At 35.5% G+C, this 22,424-nt stretch overlaps 1 protein-coding gene across 5 annotated transcripts in view; it reads left to right on the forward strand.

Moving 5' to 3' along the window:
- Positions 1-22,424, forward strand: part of NME7 (NME/NM23 family member 7) — a 233,283-nt gene that overhangs the window by 48,974 nt on the left and 161,885 nt on the right. For all 5 annotated transcript variants that reach the window (XM_019026417.4, XM_063711061.1, XM_055365600.2 and 2 more), the window contains 3 exons: positions 8,940-9,050; positions 15,819-15,869; positions 20,562-20,769. In XM_019026417.4, the coding sequence (XP_018881962.1) occupies positions 8,940-9,050; positions 15,819-15,869; positions 20,562-20,769 (370 nt within the window). The remainder of the gene's footprint in view (positions 1-8,939; positions 9,051-15,818; positions 15,870-20,561; positions 20,770-22,424) is intronic.

Raw genomic sequence — 22,424 nt, forward strand, 5'->3', positions numbered from 1 at the left:
TAATTAAAATTAAATTTAATTTAATTTTAATTAAAATTAAATTTAATTTAATTTTAATAAATACAAAAAATGTACCTCTTCTGTTCTTCCATCCCAACTGGAATAAATTAAGTTTAGAATACTTTAAAAATTATTATTCTGTCTTCCCCTGGTTGTTATGGCACTTCACCACCACTACCCCCACCGCTGCTTCCATCTCTATCTCTGGCTATTTTTTCTCAGAGTCATTCCTTCTCAGAGGCAAAGAAGACTCCTGGTATTCCCCAGGGTTCTGTTCATGGCCCTTTTTTTCTCATTCTATATACTCTCCCAGGGGATTCTATGTACTCCATGACTTCAACAATGTGTTGCTTTCCAAATTTATGTCATCACCCCAGCTGTAAAACCATATGTTTAAGCTTTTTCCTGAACGTTTCCATGTAGATTTTTCACAGGAACTTAAAAATCCAAAATTGAATTAATTGACAAATTCAAAATTAAATTAATTCTCTTTCATTGAAAAACCTACTTCTGTATGCACTAACACAACATTCACCTAATTACATACTTACAAAATTGGTGGCTGTCCTTGAGTTCCATATGTATTTTATCCCTAAATCCACATGGGGACCTAATCTTACCAATTTACTTGTCTCCTTCATAAATCTCTCTTATTTCTCTTCTCTTTTTTATCTTTTACATTCCTCCTTAAAACAGCTTCTTGTCATCTTTTGAGCTCAGTTAGTCTCCATTCTTCCCTCCAAATTACTAACTGATGAAGAACTAACACAGGAGACAGATGTAGATCAAAATATTAAGTATTAATTTTACTTAGGCTGTCTTGTGAAAGCTGTGTTTGAGAATGGTTGAGGCTTTCTTTCTATTCCTATTTCCTCTATCCCTTACACTGATCTGGAACTTGAGGCCTGCCTGAGGAAAAGTTGGATCTACAGAACAAACTAAGGTCATACTTGCCCAGGGTTCTCAGCCCATGGAGCACAGGAGAGAGAGCACTAGAGAGAAACAGGCTTCCACTGCAGGTGCCGGACTCTGATTCCAATGTGCTTAACATGTGAAGGCAGGAGAACAATACGCTATCCCTTACTTGTACACTATCCCCTACTTGAGGGCCTGCAGGTCTGAGAAAAAAGAGGTCGGGCCACATATAACCAGAAACCCTTAAATATGGCTGGACATGGAGAAGCAAATGGAAGAAGTAGAGAGAGAGAGCACTTTCTTATGGGAACAGGGATAGAAGTTACTTTACTCATGAGGAGCAAGGGTACACATTCCTAGTTGTTTTCTGGGTTTTATACCTTTAAGCCAATTGGCTGCCATGCTCTAGTAGACTATGGCTACTTCTCGGGGAACAGACCAGATGAATATTAGTTTAGTCTTGCTCTCACCTTTGGGAAACCTTTCCCTCAATACCAATTACTGTTGCTTTGTATATTGTCCTAGGACCAGTGGTGAGCAGTTGAGTTTTGGCTGCGGAAAGGCACCCTAATGCCTTAGAGGAATACCTTAGTTCAGTAACAGAGGCCTTGCTAAAAACTCACCCCCAATCTTTTTCTCATCTTTACTTATCTATAGTATCATTGTCTAAGATGGCATGCTATTGATTATATGATAGACCCAGCAACAGTGTAGCTGCCTCCCAAATAATACAATGAAGAATGCCTTCTCATTATTAAATTCCCAGGGAGAAATTGATATTTTTTTCTGTAAAATAAGAATTCTGCCTTTCCATTCTACAATTCTCAGTCATATGGTCCTTGGTCAGTTAGCAGATTAGAGTTGAATTTCCTTTTCAGCTCCAGCTTGAGCCATCTTTCCTTAGAAAGGGTTTGATTGATAGTGTATTTGGATTAATTAATATCCTTTTGCCATCTCTTTTATACTTGCCCTGTTATGCTTTAGATATGTCTCTTGTAAATAACATATAGGTTTTTTTTCAATTTAATCTGGAATGCTTATATTTTCATTGGTAAAGTTAATACATGTACATTGAAATATGCTGTGATTATTGTTATTTTTGTATATGTTTCTATTTTACTGTCTTCCTGTTTTTCTATTTTTTCTTCTTGCCTTTTCTTTGGATTAGTTGAAGAAATTTTTCTTCCTCTCCAGTTTTTTTTTCTATTATATGGTTTTCTATTGAAGTTGTAACAAATTACCACCAAGTTAGTCACTTAAACAATACAAATTTATGATCTTACAGTTCTGTCAGAAGTCCAATCAGATCTCATCAGGTAAAGATCAGGTGTTGATAAGACCGCATTTCTCTTGAGGCTCTAGGAAAGAATCAATTTCCTTGCACATTCCAACATCTTGAAGCCATCCACATTCCTTGGTTTGGGGCCACCTTTCTCCATCTTCAAAGCCACCAATAGCAGGCTTGAGTCCTCCTCACACTGATGTCTCTCTGGTTCTCTAAAGCTAGGAAAGATTCTCTGACTTTAGGGACTCATGTGATGAGATTGGGCCCATGGGAATAATCCAGAATAATCTCTACTATCTCAAGGCCTGTAATCTTAATCACATCTGCAAAGTCCTTTTTGGCAGATGAGGTAATATATTTATATGTTCTGGAGATTATAATGTGGACATTTTTGAGGGGTAGTGTTATTCTGCCTACTATATTCTCTGTTGCTTTAGAGGTTATGTGATTTTTATACTTGTTCTTTATTGGTTAGGCTTGAAATTTTTTCATATATTTAACTTACAGTTCTATAATAATATGGCTCTCTCCCAAGTCATACAACAAGTTTAGGACACTTTAGCTCTAATCTTCTCTCTTAAATCTTACATAGTTTTGTTATTATTGTTGTTTTTGGACATTCAGTTTTTTTGCCTGCATGTTAGACATTCTTTTATTTATTTATTTATTTTGATAGAAACAACATTTGCTTAGATTTACCTAAACATTTGTTCACCAGTTTTTCTTGCATATCAACCTGTCCTTTTAGAATATTTTCTCTTCTTGTTATTCTTCATTTCTTCATTGTAAACTACCTGTTTCTTTTTAATCTGCACATGTTTTTTATTTTACCCTCTTTCTTTAATGATACTATTGCTAGACACACAATTCTAAGTTGATGGTTATTGACCAATTTTCTTTATTCCCCTTTTCTGCTATTAGTAGTTACAGAATTATGTATTCTATAAATTTTTAATATTTTTAATATATGTAATTAAGGGTATAAATTTCCTTCTAACTGCTTATAACTATATCCTATTATTTTTGATATGTAATTTTTATTCAGTTTGAAACATTTTTTACTTTCTTTGTGTTGTCTTCTTTCGTTTATTATTTATTTAGAATTATGTTTATTTCCAAACATATGGAGATTTGTTTATTCTCTTTTTGTATTGGAATCTAGCTGAATTGCATGTGTCTAGAGGACATGTTCTTCATGATTTTTGCCTTTCAAACTGGTTAAGATTTGCCTCTGGCTTAGAATAGTCAATTATTAATCATCTATGTGTGTTAGAAAAGAATGTTTAGGCCAGGTGTGGTGGCTCACGCTTGTAATCCCAGCACTTTGGGAGGCTGAGGCGGGTGGATCAATTGAGGTCAGGAGTTGGAGACCAGCCTGACCAATGTGGTGAAACCTTGTCTCTACTAAAAAATTACAAAAATTAGCCGGCCGTGGAGGCGTGTGCCTATACTCCCAGCTGCTTGGGAGGCTGAGTGGGAGAATTGCTTGAATCCGGGAGGTGGAGGTTGTAGTGAGCTGAGATGGCGCCACTGCATTCCAGCCTGGGTGACACAGCGAGACTCCATCTCAAAAAAAAAGAAAAAAAAAAGAAAGAAAAGAAAAGAATGTTTAGTCTGCAGTTGTTTTGTACAGTTTTATATATTTATTCATTAGGTGAAGTCTGTGAATTGTGATGTTCAAATCTTTCACATATTTACTAATTTTGGGGCAGCTTATTCTATCAATTGCCAAGGTTTTATTAAAATTTTCTAATGTAATTATCATTTGTCTATTTCTTCTTGTAGTTATGTTAGTCTTTATATTATAATTTTAAGGGTATGTTACTAGGTGATTTAAATTGTTATATCTTCTTGGTAAATTGACTCTTTTATTACTATGAAGAGACCATCTTCATCTCTAGCAATGCCTTTTACTTTAAACTGTACTTTCTCTGATATTACTATAGCTGCACTGGCTTTCTTTTAGTTAACATTCGCATGGTATACCTTTTCCATTCTTTTTACTTTAGATTTTCAGTATTCTCTTCTACGTGTGCCTTTCATTAGTTTTTGTTTGTTTGTTTTTTATATCTTTTTTTTTCTTTACTTTAAGTTCCGGGATACGTGTGCAGAATGTACAGGTTTATTACGTAGGTATACATGTGCCATGGTGGTTTGCTGCACCTTTCAACCTGTCATCTAGGCTTTAAAATCCAATCAGATTATCTTTTTAAAAAATTTTTTTTATAAATACAGTTTTATAACCTGCATGTACTGTAGAGCACTTATTTGTAACGTAACTAATATACTTGGCTTTAACTCTGACATCTTATCCTGAGCTTTCTTCTCTTGCCTGTTTTATTATCTTATTTTTGATTGTTTGGATTGCTTGAGGATTTTTTCATCTATTTTTTTCTATATACAGTTAGTATTTACACTAGAAACTACAACATATGTACTTAACTTGGTAAAGCTTAAATCTAATTAATATTTTCACCTTCCTTCTTTAAAATCTAAGAATCTCAGAGGACTTTAGCTCAATTTTTGTTGGGATTTTTGCTGAATTATATGCTGTTTTTGTTGTGTATTTTTTTTGTTTTTTTTCCATGAACCTAATGATTTACTATTATTGTTTTATGTAATGAGTATTCATTTAGGTTTCTTCACTTTTTGCTTTTTATCCTTTGTTTTATCTCAAACATTCTGTTTGGGATTATTTTACCTTTGCTTAAATTACATTTTTAAAAAATATTTTCCTTTTGAGTGTGTTTACTAATAGAAAACTCTTTCAGTTTGCACTCATCTGAAAATGTCTTTATTTCACTTACATTCATGAAACTATTTTCATATCTCTGTTGTATCTTTTTGTTTCTCTGTGCTTCATTCTGAATTTGCTTTCTTCTGTCAAACCCTTTATCTAGTTCTCATTTTCATTATTGTATTTTCATCACAAGATATTCTAATATATTCTTCTTCAGATCTGCTTATTTCATTTTGTAGCTTACAGTTTTCTATTACCTGATAATGTTTTGTAGCTTGTCTTTTAGTCCTTTAACCATAGTTTGCACAGATATTTTACAGTTTTTATCTGATTATCCTAGTATCTGAAGTATTTGTGGGTCTCTCTCTTTTCTGTTGTTTCTCCTGGTTTTCCCTCATGTTGGCCTTTTCCCTGTATGTGTGTATGTGTCTGTGTGATTATCTTTCTGTATGATTGCCGTGTGTGTATGTGTGGGTGTATTGCATATATGTAAATAATATATGTGAGATATGCATTTTCATATGAATTATTTGAGGTACAGGATGACGTTACTTTCCTACTAGGAGGGAATTAATTGTCTTTGCTTCTGTCTTTTTCCCATAGTCATTAGCAGTCTGTATGATTGGTAGTTCAAAAATTCTAAGTTTTGAGACTGCTTAGATAATGTGAACTAGTATTGCCATTCGAGACCTGGTTGTTTCTGATTCACCTTAAGCGGGGGTGATGTAGCCTTTGGGTCCAAATTGTTTTAGGAAGGATCATCTCTTGGGTTCTGTTACCTTTTCCCAATGATGTACTGCAAATCAAAGTTCAGATTTTCCAGATAGGCGATGCTGTCAAGTCAAAAACAACTTTCATTCTTACTTTTCATTCTTTTGGTTTTTTTTTTTTTTCACTTTTGTCCCAGTAATTATTTATGATCTAGTCAATTTATCTTTAATTTTTAAAAGATTTTTTTAAAATATCAACTTTTTTAGTTTTTGGTGAAAGAATTGTTCTGAATAATTTTGCTATTGTTGCCAAGCAAAAGTCTTGATCACTGAATTTTCCACCAAATTACAGGTGCCTCATTTGAGACAGTTTTCCTTTATCCATGGGGCAGATACACACTTTATGCTTGTAAACGAAGTATGAGAAAAACCAAAAATTTAGCCTTGATGTTTAGAATAGGTTTACTTTTAGAATAGGTTTAGAATAGAATATTTACTTAAGACAAATATGAATCCCATATAGATTAAAGTTTACATATTTATTCTTTTTGGTCAATGGCATTTAAAGAGTCCATAGCACTGCACTATCTAAGATGTTTAATAGCACTGTACTATCTAAGACTTTATTACATAGCAATAGCACTATACTGTCTGGGACATTTATTGTACTGCAATCAGTCATCTTTCTCAGAAATATATTTGCTGCAATTTTTGCTCAGAACCTGATGGTATATGAAGACATTTATTGCATAGCTCTGTGAGAATTGTTATTTTCTGGAAATCTATATTCTGGGTTCGTGAAGGCTGGCCATACTGTTTTTTCACAAGAAGTAGTTACTGTGTATTGCTAAGAAGTTTTAATCTTAAATAGTCGTTTTTATAATGTTTTGTTTTCTTTTGAGAATATCTCACGCTGCATCTTACAGTGCTTGCCTCAGTGCAGGCAAGAGGATTACTAAGTGGTAGATTGTTACACTGATGGCTCTCAATGAATCATACCTTGTGGTTTTCTCTCACAGTGACTCTGAGCTTGACCACGTGACTTGCATTGGCCAAAGAGATGTCAGCAAAAATGACTCAAGGGGACACTTGATAATTGCCTGTACATTGGTTGATGTGTGGTGGTATTTGAAGAGGCCTGCTCTAGCCTCCTTAAGGACCACAGGAAAGAAAAGCCTAGTTGTCTCAGCTGAGCACAGCCCCCAGCTGGCCCACTAGCTGAATACAGCTGTGTGAATGATCCTAGGTGAAACCATTGCACAGCCTACCTACAGAACCTTGAGAAATTGTTGTTTTATGCCACTACATATGTGGATGGTTTGTTATGCAATTACAGATAACAGAGATACTACTGATATATCTTTGTCACCCTATTGTTTCTTCATGTGCTATCTTTATTTTTAAATTAACACATATGATGCTGATCTCTCTTTTATTTTCCCTCCAAAATACAATTTACTATTACTTACTGAAAAATTAAGCAGCAAAGACATGACAGAGGAATTTATTTAGAGTTATTTATCACATAGTCAATCCTTTGTCTCTTGTAGGCATTTAAGAGAAAATCAGATTACATTTTAAGCTGTTTGTCAATTTTAGACTTCTCACATTGCTTCTTGTTTATAGACGTTGATGACTACTGCCATGTTTTATTTTTTCTTTAAGAGCCATGGTCAGTGAAATGTTCTTCCAGAGTTTAGCATAAACAGTTTATAGGTTAGTCTGGATTAAAATATTTAAATAATATGAATTAAAAAGTGAAGAGTTTTAAGTGTGTTTTCAATGAAGCCAGACAATATAAAGTAATATAACTGACTCATCTGCTTTAAAATAAAGAAAAACATTATCTGGTATAATTTGTAATAAACACACTAAGGTGAACAATTTCTTTTGTTATTACAGTTTTAAAACTCAGCCATAAGCTATATCCAATTTAAGTAAGGATATTTGATTTTTTTTTTTTTTTTTTTGAGATGGAGTCTCGCTGTCGCCCAGGCTGGAGTGCAGTGGTGCTATCTTGGCTCACTGCAGGCTCCGACCCCCGGGTTCACATCATTCTCCTGCCTCAGCCTCCTTAGTAGCTGGGACTAGTAGTAGCCCGCCACCTCGCCCGGCTAATTTTTTGTATTTTTAGTAGAGACGGGGTTTCACCGTGTTAGCCAGGATGGTCTCGATCTCCTGACCTCTTGATCCGCCTGCCTCGGCCTCCCAAAGTGCTGGGATTACAGGCGTGAGCCACTGCGCCCGGCCAGGATATTTGAATTTTATCCTGAGCTAAGTTTGTCTTATTGGTGAAAAAAATCCAACAATGAAAAGACCAACCTTTCTCCTTTTATGGATTCCTTGAATTAATGCCAGTGTTATAACAATTGGAAATGCAGAGGGGAAAGTAGCAGCAATTCTTTATTACAAAAGCAGAATTGCTCCAGCTAATATAGTTTTTATGTTGCATTTGCAAATAGTATTCTTGAGGATTTGGTGATGATGCCCCTTTTTAATAATATTTATAGTGACATTATTTGTGATGTGGAAGGACAGACCTAGGAGTCTGGTAAACTGGGTGTTTTGTCCTGAAAATGTTGCTGACTAGCTGTATAACCTTTGTCATGTTACCTTGGTAGGCCTAGTTTCCTCATTAGTAAAATGAGGACACTCAGGTGATCTTCATCTCCACATTTCTCTTAATTCTGAGTCTTCAGAGGGGGAGAGTAGAGAGTGCATTGTTCTGATGTATCCTCCTGGAGAAGAACATGATTTTAAAAGTTAGCATGTTGTTACGTATTCATATACATTGTTGTATAAGAAGACATTTGATTCTTCATGCAGTCACCCATGTTATGAATAAAGAGTCAATAGAAGAATTTATAATTATTTCCAAATCAATGTTGAACTGACTATATAGCATATATATGTTGAAGTCTAAGAGACCAAAAACCAAGCTCATAATACATTTAATGCAATGTTTTAGAGATTAGTCCTTTGTATAAAATGTATTCTAAGAAATGGAGATTCTAAATGCCTGTGTTTTCTCATTTGGATATATTAAAAATAACAATTTTAGTGCTTTTTTTCCTAAGCTTCCCCCTCCCTCAAGTTTAGTATCTAATTTTGATGTTCATGGGAAAAATACTAAGCTTACTTTGTGTAAGTTTTTAAGGGATGTCTTTAATACACTTTTCTATACAATTAATTTCAAATTTTGATGATCTAGGATGATTGTTGAGAATACTGCTGCTTGGGAATTATTGAACTATTTTTATTTGCAAACTTATTTTTTGTTTCCTTATAGAACGCTAGCCCTAATTAAACCAGATGCAATATCAAAGGCTGGAGAAATAATTGAAATAATAAACAAAGCTGGATTTACTATAACCAAACTCAAAATGATGATGCTTTCAAGGTAATTTTTTTATCATTTTCAGTTATGTAATGTCTGATTCCTTTTTACAAAATCATTTTCTGTCTTTCTTGTCATTGTTTAAAATTAAAAAACCTCCTATTGAATGACAAAGAATAGAATGGTAACTTAACCAAAATGGGAACTGACAGGAGTTCATCTAGAATGTTACTGACAAAGCCGGCCCCCTAAAAGATTTGATCTTTTCCTATTCAGTGTCATGAAGCCCATATACAAAACCGAAAGTGAGTATCAAGCAGTGCAGGCTTTATTCAGTGTCTGTGGAATTGAGAAACAGGAGCGCGGCTCACAAATCAACTTCTCAACTAGTGAGGGGTGAGGGGGTTAAAATAAAGGATTTCTCTAATAAAGGACATGAAAAGCAAGAGGAGCAATATGCATGTCTTTTCTGGAAATTGGTGGTGAACTTCCACCAGTTTCACAATTGATGGTGAATCGCAGTGCTGCTTTCCTTTTTGTCTTTTTATGGCCTCTTCCGGTCATTGTCATGGCGATTTCCAGCTGTCATGGTGCTGGTGGGAGTGCCATATAGTATGAAAATGAGATTATAATGAAGCCCGAGGTCTTTTTGATGTCATTTGGTTGCATATCTTGGTTCTAACCAGTCTTAACTGGTCTGGTTGTAAAGGGAACCTTTTATTGCAGAAGTCCTGTTTCTTAAAGATAAGCAAAGTTAGGACAGGGTAGAAATTCAGCTGTCATGTAGGCATTACACCAGGCAACAAAAAGAAAAAGAAGAAAGAAAAGAACAATAAGACACCAAGTAATCAGATGCATAAATAACCACTGAAGTCTAAGTAATTAGGAGTTGTCAAATTATGCATGCCTATTTAATTATTATTGTCTTTCAAAACCCCATCTGCTTTTATAACACCAGTGCTTGATAATTATAATCATTTCTTAATATATAAGGATAACACACTGTATAAAATTAATAGAGGAAATGATGTCTGATTATTTTTATTTGACAAGAGGATTTACTGTTGAGATTTCCAAAGATGATGCATTTGGAAATGTTTACATTTAGCTCTTCTTATAAATAATAGGCAAATATACCTATTTATTTTTTACCTAGATAGGTAAATATACCTATCTAACAAGCAATCCAACCTGTTTGACCAGATATTTTCTAAGTTATTTAGTGAAAATAAGACTTATACATTTACTTATCCCTTTCTATCATGAAGTAAGTAACTCTAACCCCATAAGAATGGCAAGGAGAATATTAACAACGTTACAAACAAAGGATAGGGAAAACCTTCTCTTCAGTTTTTTTTAGAGATCCTTTAGAAAAAAAACTAATGATTTTTCCATGATATTGGACATTTGTTTTTAAAAAATTTCCTACCAAGTGGACAAAGCAAAGACTGAAACATTCTGGAAGATGAAGAAGGGAGATGAGTATAGGACAGAGGCCTTTGTTTCCTGGGATCACCCTCTGGTTGGCTGAGTGTAACACAGAGTGTCTCTAGGGACAGGAATGTAGCAGTTAGGCAGATCTGGCTCCAGTAGTGTTCTTATGTTTCTCCACTAGTTTTTGTTTGTTTTTGGTCAGATATCTTCTTAATGCTTCAATAAATCATTCATTTCTGGATTTATTCCATGGGTCAGTTGCATTTTTGTTTCTGTGAGAGCAGGGACAATGGGGAGCAGTAGACATTCAAGTCAGCTTCAATACATCTGATTCCGAGAAACTTTAATACAAAACCCTCCATTTTACCCTGACAATGACATGTTTAATTGGAATTTTTCCCTTATGTGTGATCTCCTAGTTTACATATTTTCTAGAGAGACGGGAGGCTTACATTTCAGAGCACAGTATTTAGACCAGATTGCTTGTAACTGTGCTACTTACTAGGTGTGTGACTGAACAGTTGACCACTGTGTTTATTTCTTCATTTGCAAAATGGGATTTTTTTTTTTTTGAGATGGAGTCTTGCTCTGTTGCCCAGGCTGGAGTGTAGTGGCACGATTTCGGCTCACTGCAACCTCCACCTCCCAGGTTCAAGCAATTCTCCTGCCTCGGCCTCCCAAGTAGCTGGAACTACAGGCGCATGCCACCACGCCCGGGTAATTTTTGTATTTTTAGTAGAGACGGAGTTTCGCCATGTTGGCCAAGCTAGTCTTGAACTCCTGACCTCAAATGATTCACCCGCCTCAGCCTCCCAAAGTGCTGGGATTACAGGCATGAGCCACCGCTCCTGGCTTAAAATGGGATTTATAATAGTACCTATCTCATAAAGTTGTTGTGAGGGTTACATGAGTTTAGTGTCTCTATACTTCTAGTGTCTGATGACTTGGTATCTAACTTCCTGTGGTAAAGATGCTACTTGTTTATCATAATGGCCCTATAGCACATGGAGAAAGATGCTAAAACCAGCAAACACTTCAAGAGCACCATAGGGCATACATTTGCTAGTTTCTTTGAAACCTTAAGTCTTGTTAATTCTACCCATGCCTTTTGAAATACTTCATTCTTTGGAGTACCACAGATGCAAGCCCTTCTAATTACTTGTTGACACACTTGTTCATTTGTAGTTATGCACTTCCTTTTCCCATAGTCTTCTGAACACAAATCTCTTACCAAACCATTTTCACTGGCCCCTCTGGAAATCAAGTTTCGTTGTGAACAAATATCCCTATGTCCGTAGTGTCTTAACAGAGTGTATCTTTGCCCGCACATTTTTAGTTTAGTTGAAATCTGACCCTTCTCCAGGGACATTCCTTTCCTTTTAGCCCTGTAGGCTGCTCACTCACAAATGTTTCTTGTGTCACAGGGTCATGATATAGCGTATTTTAGCTCTCTCCTAAAAATCTCTACTCTTCTTCATCCTTGGAAATTCATGTTATTTAGTTGTTTTACCATCCACTGAGCCTCCTTTCCATTCTACAGTTCACAAACTCCACATTTGTTAAAGATTTGGGCACTTTGTTTATAGTCTCCTTCTATTCCAGTGTCTCCTGACAGTTGGGATGACTTCAACATCTCTGTCAGTGATCATCCAGGGCTCTACTCTATTTGCTTTCCCATCTCAGTGACGGTCACTATGATTTCAATTAGGTATTCCTCCAGATCCTTGCTTTTTGTTTTTTTAAGAAACGTGGTCTCGCTTTGTTGCCCAGGCTAGTCTCGAACTGGCCTCAAATGAGTCTCCTGCCTTGTACTCCCAAAGTGCTAGAATTACAGGCATGAGCCACTGCATCCAGCTTGTTGTATGTTATTTTCTTTACAACTTTACTTGAGTAGTCCCGTGCATGTCCATATGATCACCTACCACTTACTTATAGATGAATTCCAAATACATCTTCAGCCTTGACTTCTCTCTACAACTGTCAATCTGAAAGTGATCCTAGATTCATCTTGCTGCTCCCCCATTCCTTATACCTACCTGATATATAAATATTTTTACTTCTGCTTTCTGTATATCTCTGGGAGCAATTCTCTCCTTATAATTCCTATTGCAGCCCCTTAGTTTAGGCATTTTATAGGCTCATATTCAGGCTTTCAACGTATCAACATAGGCTACTGACTGATTTGTCTACTTCTTGACTTACTACCTTCTATTCCTTGATGGCTCATTTCCTACCTCAAGATTGCTCCATGCCATTTTCTTATTGCCATCAGAATGAACCTCATAAAATGAAAATTTGAACATGTTACCATTCCCTTCCTTAAATCCGTCAGTGGTTTCCCATATGCAGGAAAATATGGTCAAGCAGACAAGCTCTTTGATAGAGTATACAAGACTCTTAGTCATCTGTACTCACCTACTGTAATAGCTCTAAGAGGATACTTAGGTTTCAGTTCCCTGAATGTATTGTGCTTTATTGCATCTCAGTTTTCTTGTACATAATATTGTACTGTCTTGAATGCTCTGCCTTGTCTTCTGTCTCATCCATTCCTATTCATCGTTCAGAACCAACTCAAATGTCTCATGGAAACTAATTCCCAAGAAAACTTAACTGCTTATCTAATCATTCATATCACTTCATATATTTTTATTAGTATGTTGAGCTTGAGATTTCATCCAATTTATAAGCTAGGAAGTTACCTGTAACTCTTCCATGGATGTTAGCAGATGACACGAGACTTCTGGGTCAGAGACAAAAGACTTTATAATGGTAGAGCAAGCAGCATGAGCATTGTGTTTATATTGGTTCTCCTTGCCTCCATATCCTACAGGAATAAAATGACCAATGCCCAGGTGTATACTGTGTATCTAGAGGGTGGCATCACAATTGAGGAGGAGTGAGCTTGGGTTACCAGCTGTTCCATTAGCAAGCAATAAACAAGCCTACTCTTTATACTGAAGAGAGGCTTTACCTTATCCCTCAAGGTTTCTTGTTGCAAACACAATCCTGAGAAACGACACCGACGAAGATCAGTCAGGTCCTTGCATTCTTGGCATACCCAATAAGACAAGTTAGAAGAGAGAAACTCACCTGGAGGAATTTCTCACAATGTATGCATCTTTTCTAAAATTGTTTGTTCAAATGTTGGTTCCCCCATGATGACAATATCCAGAAGATAGCTGCTGAGTTCTGTATGACTTTGTATTTCTAGTTCTTGGATCAGTGCCTCAATCAAGGTTGGCATTAAGTAAATATTTCTTGAAAGGGTTAATGGATAGATCTTTGTGAAAGAATGGTTAGTTTCTTCATAAAAACACAACAAAACATAACAAAACAATAACAAAAAACTTCTCTAGATAGTGATTCACTTGTTAATACCTATCTCCTTCTAAACCTTTAAAGCAAAGAATTAGATAAGAATGATGGGAAAAAATTTATGAACTCTCATCGTGGTTTCAATTTTAGATTTTGAATGGAGATAACTATGGAATCAGGGACATGTTGGATGAAAACAATGAAACATTTTTAGTAATGGATTGAGGTTTTTCTTTTCAGTGACGGTAAAGATTACGATTGCTTTTTCCTTTCTTGTAGTTCAGTTTTTTGCGTTTGAAAAGCTTAGAATTGGTTGTCTTAGTATTCTTCTTCTAACTCTTCTAATTTACTCTCCATGTAAGTTTTTCAGTCATTCAGTTTTACCCCATTTTAGGCTGTAATGCAGTATATACATATCTCTTTTTTTGTGAGTTTTTCTCTTTACCCTCTAGAATGTTGTTCTACAGTTAGTAGTAGCAAGAGCATAAGCAGTCAGAAATTTGCAATCAGAGAGCTTTGGGTTCAAATCTTCTTGTCTTGTCCTTACTAGCTTTGTGAACTGGACAACTTATGTAACCATGCTGAACTTTATTCTTTTCCAATGTAAAATAAAGGTGATCACACCTATTTCAATATATTGTTGTAAGGAATAAATATAATAATTTAATCATGGCTATAATTGGCTCTAGAAAAATTTGAATTTTTTCTCCTTTCCATGTCTGGAGATGAATTTTATTCTCTATATTGGCATTACATATTTCATAATCTCTTCATAGCCAAATGAATGTTTAAGTACATTTGGTTAGAATGAGGGTATGCGTGATATAACTTGTTATGTAAATTCATTTTGTAATATCCTGATAAAATCTTAAAAGCATTGCATATCAAATGAATTCTCAAGCCTGAAAGGTTGATTCTTTGCTAGGGAACAGTTTCCAGTTTTAAAAGTAGTTAATGTTTACATATATTTGTCACATACTGTGAACCCAGTTCAAAGCCTTTAAGAAAACTACACAGTGTTAGGAGAGTCATCTGGTTTGCTTTTAAAAAAAGTTTTTTAGACTTTTTAGCTAATCAGTTTAAAGTGCATTCTTTTATTGACGCTGTAGATATTATTTAGTGGTAATATAAATGTAAAAATAAATCCCTGTTACAATTAATAAACTCTGAATTCTAAATGTTTCCATATTCTCCCCTTTTTTAGTGATGTCAGTTAAAGCATTAGTAACCAATAAAATAAAAACATAATAAGATACATAATTTCTCAGGCAGCTTTTAAAAACATGACTGTAGTCTTTCCTTTGGAGAGACCTAGCTAAGAAAAAAAGCTATAAACATTAAATTAAAATTCTAGCCTAAGCTCTTAAGTTTAAAGCCTGTGGAAAAAAGTGACAAATTTTTAATGAGAAGATGGCTTTGCATTTTTTTGATGCAACTTATTTAGACTTTAAAGAACAAATATTCTCACTGGTCAAATATTAACCTTTGTTTCTAGAATGTTCAGGATGCTGTGTAAAAAGATGGATAAGGCCAGGCGCGGTGGCTCATGCCTGTAATCCCAGCACTTTGAGAGGCCGAGGTGGGTGGATCACCTGAGGTCAGGAGTTTGAGACCAGCCTGGCCAGCATGGTGAAACCCCATCTCTAGTAAAAGTACAAAAATTAGCTGGGCATTGTGGCACACGCCTGTAATTCCAGCGACTTGGGAGGCTAAAACAGGAGAACTGCTTGAACCCAGGAGGTGGAGGTTGTAGCGAGCGCCAAGATCGTGCCACTGCACTCTGGCCTGGGTAACTCAATCTGAAAAAAAAAAAAAAAAAAAAAGAAGAAGATAGACGATATATAATGTAAGTAGAAAGTAAATATTGCCTCCTACATTAATTTTTATTTACATTGATATTACTCATAATTAAAAAATATTTTAAAAGAGTGGCTTTGACAGAATATTTGGTGAAAAATTATTAATTAAAATATAAATTAGTGTAAATTGAGAGGATTTTATCTTAATTTTATTAATGTAAGCTAAAATAATAAGTGTTTTCTTTTATAATTCTTAACTATTGTCATTTTGATTATTTTATAGGAAAGAAGCATTGGATTTTCATGTAGATCACCAATCAAGACCCTTTTTCAAGTAGGTCCTTAATTTGGGGATTAGTGGTATGTAAAGGAGGATATCCTAGAAAACTATGGAGTTACATTTGTAAAATTTATTACATGAGAATAATCTGTCAAAAGGGCCATAGCAACATCTTGCAACTGCACAGAATTCTAAGAATTACATTCTCTGTCTTTTTATTAAGTAAGAATTCCTATATTTTATCATTAAAAATCTTAAAGTTTAATCAGTTGCAAATAGGAAGATTTGTTTACATTACAAGAAGGATAACTTTTAAAATTTTTGGTTGATTAAAAATGGAGTGATAATTATATTTGATGTTCAATATTTTTATTATGCTTTTGTGTTTGTGGGGCTTTTAATTTTTTTAATTTTTATTTTTTATGTCAACTTTTACTTTAGATTCAGGGGGTACATGTGCAGGTTTGTTACCTGGGTATATTGTGTGATGCTGAGGTTTGGGGTACAATTGATCCCATTACCCAGGTACTGAGCATAATACCCAATAGTTAGTTTTTCAACCCTTGCTCCCTTCCCTTTCTCCCACTCTAGTAGTCCCCAGTGTCTGTTGTTGCCATCAATAGATATTATTGTCCATGAGTAGCCATTATTTAGTTCCCACTTATAAGTAAGAACATGTGGTATTTGGTTTTCTGTTCTGTGTTAATTTGCTTAGGATAATGGCCTCCATCTCCATTCATGTTGTTGCAGAGGCCATGATTTCATTCTTTTTTATTGCAGCATGGTATTCCATGGTGTATATGTACCACATTTTTTTTATCCAGTTCACACCACTGATGGGCGCCTGGGTTGATTCCATGTCTTTGCTATTTTGTATAGTGCTGCAATGAACAGGCAAGTGCATGTATCTTTTTGGTAGAAAGGTTTGTTTTCTTTTGGATATATAGCAGTAATGGGATTTAAGGTTCAAATGGTAGTTCTGTTTTAAGTCCTTTGAAAAAACTCCAAACTATTTTCTACAGTGGTTGAGGTACTAATTTGCATTTCCATCAACAGTGTATAAGTGTTCCCTTTCTCTACAGACTTGCCAGCATATCTGTCATTTTTTGACTTTTTTAAAAAAAAAATTCAACTTCTATTTTAGATACAGGGGGTACACAAGCAGATTTGTTACGTGGGAATATTGTGTGATGCTGAGGTTTGGAGTATGGATCCCATCATCCAGGTAGTGAGTATAGTACCCAATAGGTAGTTTTTCAAACCACCTGCCTTCTCTCCGCTAGTAGTCCACAGTGTCTATTATCCCCAAATTTGTGTCTATGTGTGTTTAATGTTTAGCTCCTACTTGTAAGTGCGAACATGCAGCATTTGGTTTTCTGTTTGTGGATTAATTTGTTTAAGATTATGGCCTCCAACTGTGTCCATATTATTGCCAAGGACATGATTTTATTTTTTTATGGCTGTGTAGAATTCTGTGTTATATATATATACCACATTTTCTTTATCCAATCTGCCACTGATGGGCACTTGAGTTATTTCCATGTATTTGCTATGGTGAATAGCACAGCAATGAGTGTATGAGGGCATGTGTCTTTTTGGCAGAATTTCTTTTCCTTTGCGTATATACCCAGTAATGGAATTGCTAGGTTAAATGGTAGCTCTTTTTTAAGTTCTTTGAGAAATATCCACACTGCTTTCCACAATGGCTGGAGTAATTAATATTCCCACCAACCGTGTATAAGCATTCTCTTTTCTCTACAGTCTTGCCAGCATGTTATTTTTTGACTTTTTAATAATAGCAATTCTGACTGGTGTGAAATGGTATCTCATTGTGGTTTTGATTTGCATTTCTCCGATGATCAGTGATATTGAGCGTTTTTTCATATGCTTATTGGCTGCTTGTATGTTCTTTTGAGAAGTATGTATTTATGTCTTTTGCTCTTTTTTTAGTGGGGTTGTTTCATGCTTGTTTGATTATTTAAGGTCGTTACAGATTCTGCATATTAGTCCTTTGTTGAACGCATAGTTTGTGAATATTTTCTCCCATTCTGTAGATTGTCTTTTTACTCTGTTGCTAGTGCAGAAGCTTTCTGTGCAGAAGCTCTTTAGTCCCACTTGTCAATTTTTGTTTTTGTTGCCATTACTTTTGAGGACTTAGTCATAAATTCTTTCCCCAGGCCGATGTCCAGAATGGTGTTTCCTAGGTTTTCTTCTAGGATTCTTATAGTTTGAGGTCTTACTTTTAAATCTTTAATCCGGCTGGGCGCGGTGGCTCACGCCTGTAATCCCAGCACTTTGGGAGGCCGAGGCGGGTGGATCACGAGGTCAGGAGATCGAGACCATCCTGGCTAACACGGTGAAACCCCATCTCTACTAAAAATACTAAAAAAAATTAGCCGGGCGTGGTGGCGGGCGCCTGTAGTCCCAGCTACTCGGGAGGCTGAGGCAGGAGAATGGCGTGAACCCAGGAGGCGGAGCTTGCAGTGAGCCGAGATCGCGCCACTGCACTCCAGCCTGGGCGACAGAGCGAGACTCCGCCTCAAAAAAAAAAAAAAAAAAAATCTTTAATCCATCTTGAGTAAAGTTTTGTATATGGTTAAAGTTAAGGGGCCAGTTTCTTTCTTCTGCTTATGGCTAGACAGGTATCCCAGCACCATTTATTGAATAGAGAATCCTTTCTCCATTGCTTATTTTTGTTGACTTTGTCAAAGTTCAGATGGCTGTAGATGTGTGGCTTTATTTCTGGGTTCTCTATTATGTTCCAGTGATCTATGTGTCTGTTTTTGTACCAGTACCATGATGTTTTGGTTACTGTAGCCTGTTGTACTTTTAAACTATTTTGGTAGTCTTGTATACATAAAGCAATGTTCATGGAACCTTTCTATTTTAACTAGTTTGATATATATTTTGTTCCTTGACATAGAACGGATAATATATGTTACACTTTATATATTCTAAATATTTGACATGTAATTAAACTTAAGTGAATATTTTGCATGCTCATATTACTATTACTGTTGCCAAAGAATGTTTACACTTCTAATAAGAAAGAATGTTATATCAGCCAAACTAAATGGCCACAGTAGACATGTTGTTTGATATCCTGCACTGAGTAGTGGGTTTTTAAAAAAAGTTTTATGTAAGAAAATTATTATGCTATAGATTATTTCAAATCAAGCGTTATAAAATATTCCTAAGCCTTCTTAGAATAGCTATATACACTTTTCTAGAAAATTGGTGGAAATTATCTTTTGGTATAAACTTTGTATATGTTTATAGCATTAACTTACAACTCCTAGTCTAATGATTTATGTGTGACTTGCATGCAGTAAATTTTATTAAAGGAATGAATTAACTAGTTGCCTGTTAATGAGAATGATGTAACAAAAGACTAGGTGAAGTAATTAAATTTTCATGAAGCAGTATCTATGATCAGGCACATCCTTCCCTATATTGTTACATGCCACATTCATAGGCTTATTCGATTGTGTGTTTTGAGAATTTTGTATTAATAGGGCGTTAGATTGTAAGTGTCTTGAAGGGGGATCTTTTTTGTGACACAGACGCTGATATGTTATAGGCAATTATTAAATGCTTATTGAGTGAATAAACATGGTTTGCTCCTTTGATTTGGGTTTTTTTAAATCTAATGGTTGGTCTTGGGGGTTTTGTTTGTTTTGGCAGCAAAGGTCTGGCAGAAAATGTATGAGGAGGTATTATAGACCTCTTAGGATAGAAGATAAGAATACTTTTTTGTACATGCTGTTTCTTAGAAATATTCTTCAAAATGAATGGGAGTGTTTTAAAAAGGAAGTACTGAGGGGAGCTGACATATAACATGCAGGGTGGAAGGAAGTGTGTAAAAAATAGTCATAAGTTAGTGGGCACAAAAGAGCCTGTCACACCATGCTCCTTTCTCCAGGAGGATCTCTTCTCTCTACTTTGGATGAGAGAAAACCATGGGCTTACTCTAAAAAGTACTATGTCCCTGCTTAATACAGTCAGAGGGAGGATGTCACTTATTTCATAGTTAAACTTGTCATTGCATCCTGTACACATATAAAAGTAGAAAATAAAATGAAGTATTGTTTTTTATACCTTGGGGGACTGTGACTCAGTGCTGGATTTTTAATCAAGAACCTATGCGTACACTTTAATAATTTAATACAGAAATAACCCAGACTAGTTTTTACACTAATAAAAGGATATTTCTTGAAGCCTGCTGGGGATTTTTTTTTATCACCAAACCAGCTCATTGTTTATTGATTAAGAGAGTTCTTTGTCAGTCTTTGAATTCTAATAGTTTTACACAAAAATAAATAAATTCTTACTAAAAATATGTTACAAGGCATCCATCCCTGTATATTGTGAAATTGTACTTGACTGCAGTGGTAAACACATGTAAATAAAAAGGAAAATCCTCTGTACCTGTTAGATCACTGGGAAAAGCATAGGTCAACAATATGCATTTTAAGTCATGAAATAGTCTTAATTCAACAGAACAGTGATTTTTCTGGTAACAGTAATTTGACATTACTAGTGATTTGAAGTGAATTGAGCCACTGCAAGACACTCAATATATGAAAAATTTCTCCTGCCCATGTAAAATTAACTATGCTTAATGGTTCTAAGATTATAATATTCATGTCTATGTTGAAATAATCCAATTTAAATATATCCTGTCGTTAAGACAAATACCTAGTTGACAGAAAAAAGAAGCAAACTAATCTTCTATCTGTTTTGTAGTGAGCTGATCCAGTTTATTACAACTGGTCCTATTATTGCCATGGAGATTTTAAGAGATGATGCTATATGTGAATGGAAAAGACTGCTGGGACCTGCAAACTCTGGAGTGGCACGCACAGATGCTTCTGAAAGCATTAGAGCCCTCTTTGGAACAGATGGCATAAGAAATGCAGCGCATGGCCCTGATTCTTTTGCTTCTGCGGCCAGAGTAAGGTGTTTTAAAAATATTTTAATGCTCTTCTAGTTCTGTTAAATGTTTTATATCAAAGGAAAGCATTTCTATCACTGGTGACTTAGGGTGGATTTATGCTGCTGCTCTAGTAGTAGAGAAAACCTTTGACATCTTGCCTACTATCAAACAGTGATTCAGTGTGTCTCCTTTGTGAACTGGTAACCTGATCATGATCAACATAAGTTTTCTCCAATTAAAACACTTCTCATCCTGTTTCTTGTTCCAAAGACTTAAATTACTGAGGCTCCTAAATGTTTGAATTATTGAATTCATGTAAGAATACCAGTTTATGGCTAGTAGATATTAAAAAGAAGATAGAATTTGAGATATTTCCTTTTGATTCAGACCTAACACTGTGCTTTCAAGCTTAACATCCTATTATTTTCCTATATATAGCTAGTGTTTATGAAAGTTTCTCTACTCCTTATTTTTAAATCCATATAAATAAAACATTTATTGGATTTATACTGAGGTTGAATTAAAGAAGTGTAAGTTTATTTTTAGCATCGTGAGAAGTGTCTCACTTAAATTAAGGTAGTTTTTAATCTGGTTGTATTTGCAATGAAACAATATTAGACAGTTTTATAATTGATTTCTTTCTTTTTCTTACCATTTCATCAGCAAGTCCCTTCAGCTCTTTCAAAATAAACCCTGAATCCGATCATTGTGGTCTGAATCACTGTTATATTTTGCCAGAACTGCTACAATAGCCTCCAAATTCTTTTTTCCTCTTTTCTTACACTCAATTAATGAAAATTTTACCTTACCCAAGTAAAATCAACTATGCCCAGTGATCTTTTAAAGACAAATCAGATTAACATTCACCTGCTGAAAACCCTTCAGTGAATTTCTGTCTCTTCTAGAATAAAATCTAAAGTCTTTATTGTGGCCTCCAATGCTCTATCTAGTCTGGCCCATATCTATCTCTAACTGTATCTTTGATCAATCTCTATCTTAATCATTGTGTTCCAGGCACACTAACCATCTCGCTATTCCTTGAATAGCATATTTCTGTCTGGAATAGTCAACTAACAGCAAAGAGGACAGTGTGGTTGGATAGGAATGAGAGAGAGAGGAAGAGGGTGATGAGGTTACAGAGGTAATTAGGGGAAAGATTATATGGTCTTATAGGCCGTAGTAGTACTTTTAGATTTTTCTCTGAAAAAATAGAGAGCCATTTTAGGGTTTTGAACAAAGGACTGATATCTTCCACTTGCCATTTAAAACGATCATTCTGGCTGTTGCATTAAGAATGACTATAGAGGCTGGGAGTGGTGGCTCACACCTGTAATCCCAGCACTTTGGGAGGCCGAGGCAGGCAGATCATTTCAGGCCAGGAGTTCGAGACCAGCCTGGCCAATATGGTAAAACCCTGTTTCTACTAAAAATACAAAAATTAGCTGCGTGTGGTGGTGCCCACCTGTGATCCCAGCTACTCCAGAGGCTAAGGTGGGAGAATTGCTTGAACCAGGGAGGTGGAGGTTGCAGTGAACTGAGATCATGCCACTGTGCTCTAGCCTGGGTGACAGAGTGAGACTCCATCTTGGGGGAAAAACAAAAAGAATGACTATAGAGGGCAAAAACAGCAACAGGGAGCCTAATCAGGAGTCTGTTGGAATAACCCAGTGAGA

The sequence above is a fragment of the Gorilla gorilla genome, chromosome 1 (assembly GCF_029281585.2).
Source record: "Gorilla gorilla gorilla isolate KB3781 chromosome 1, NHGRI_mGorGor1-v2.1_pri, whole genome shotgun sequence".
NCBI lineage: Eukaryota > Metazoa > Chordata > Mammalia > Primates > Hominidae > Gorilla > Gorilla gorilla.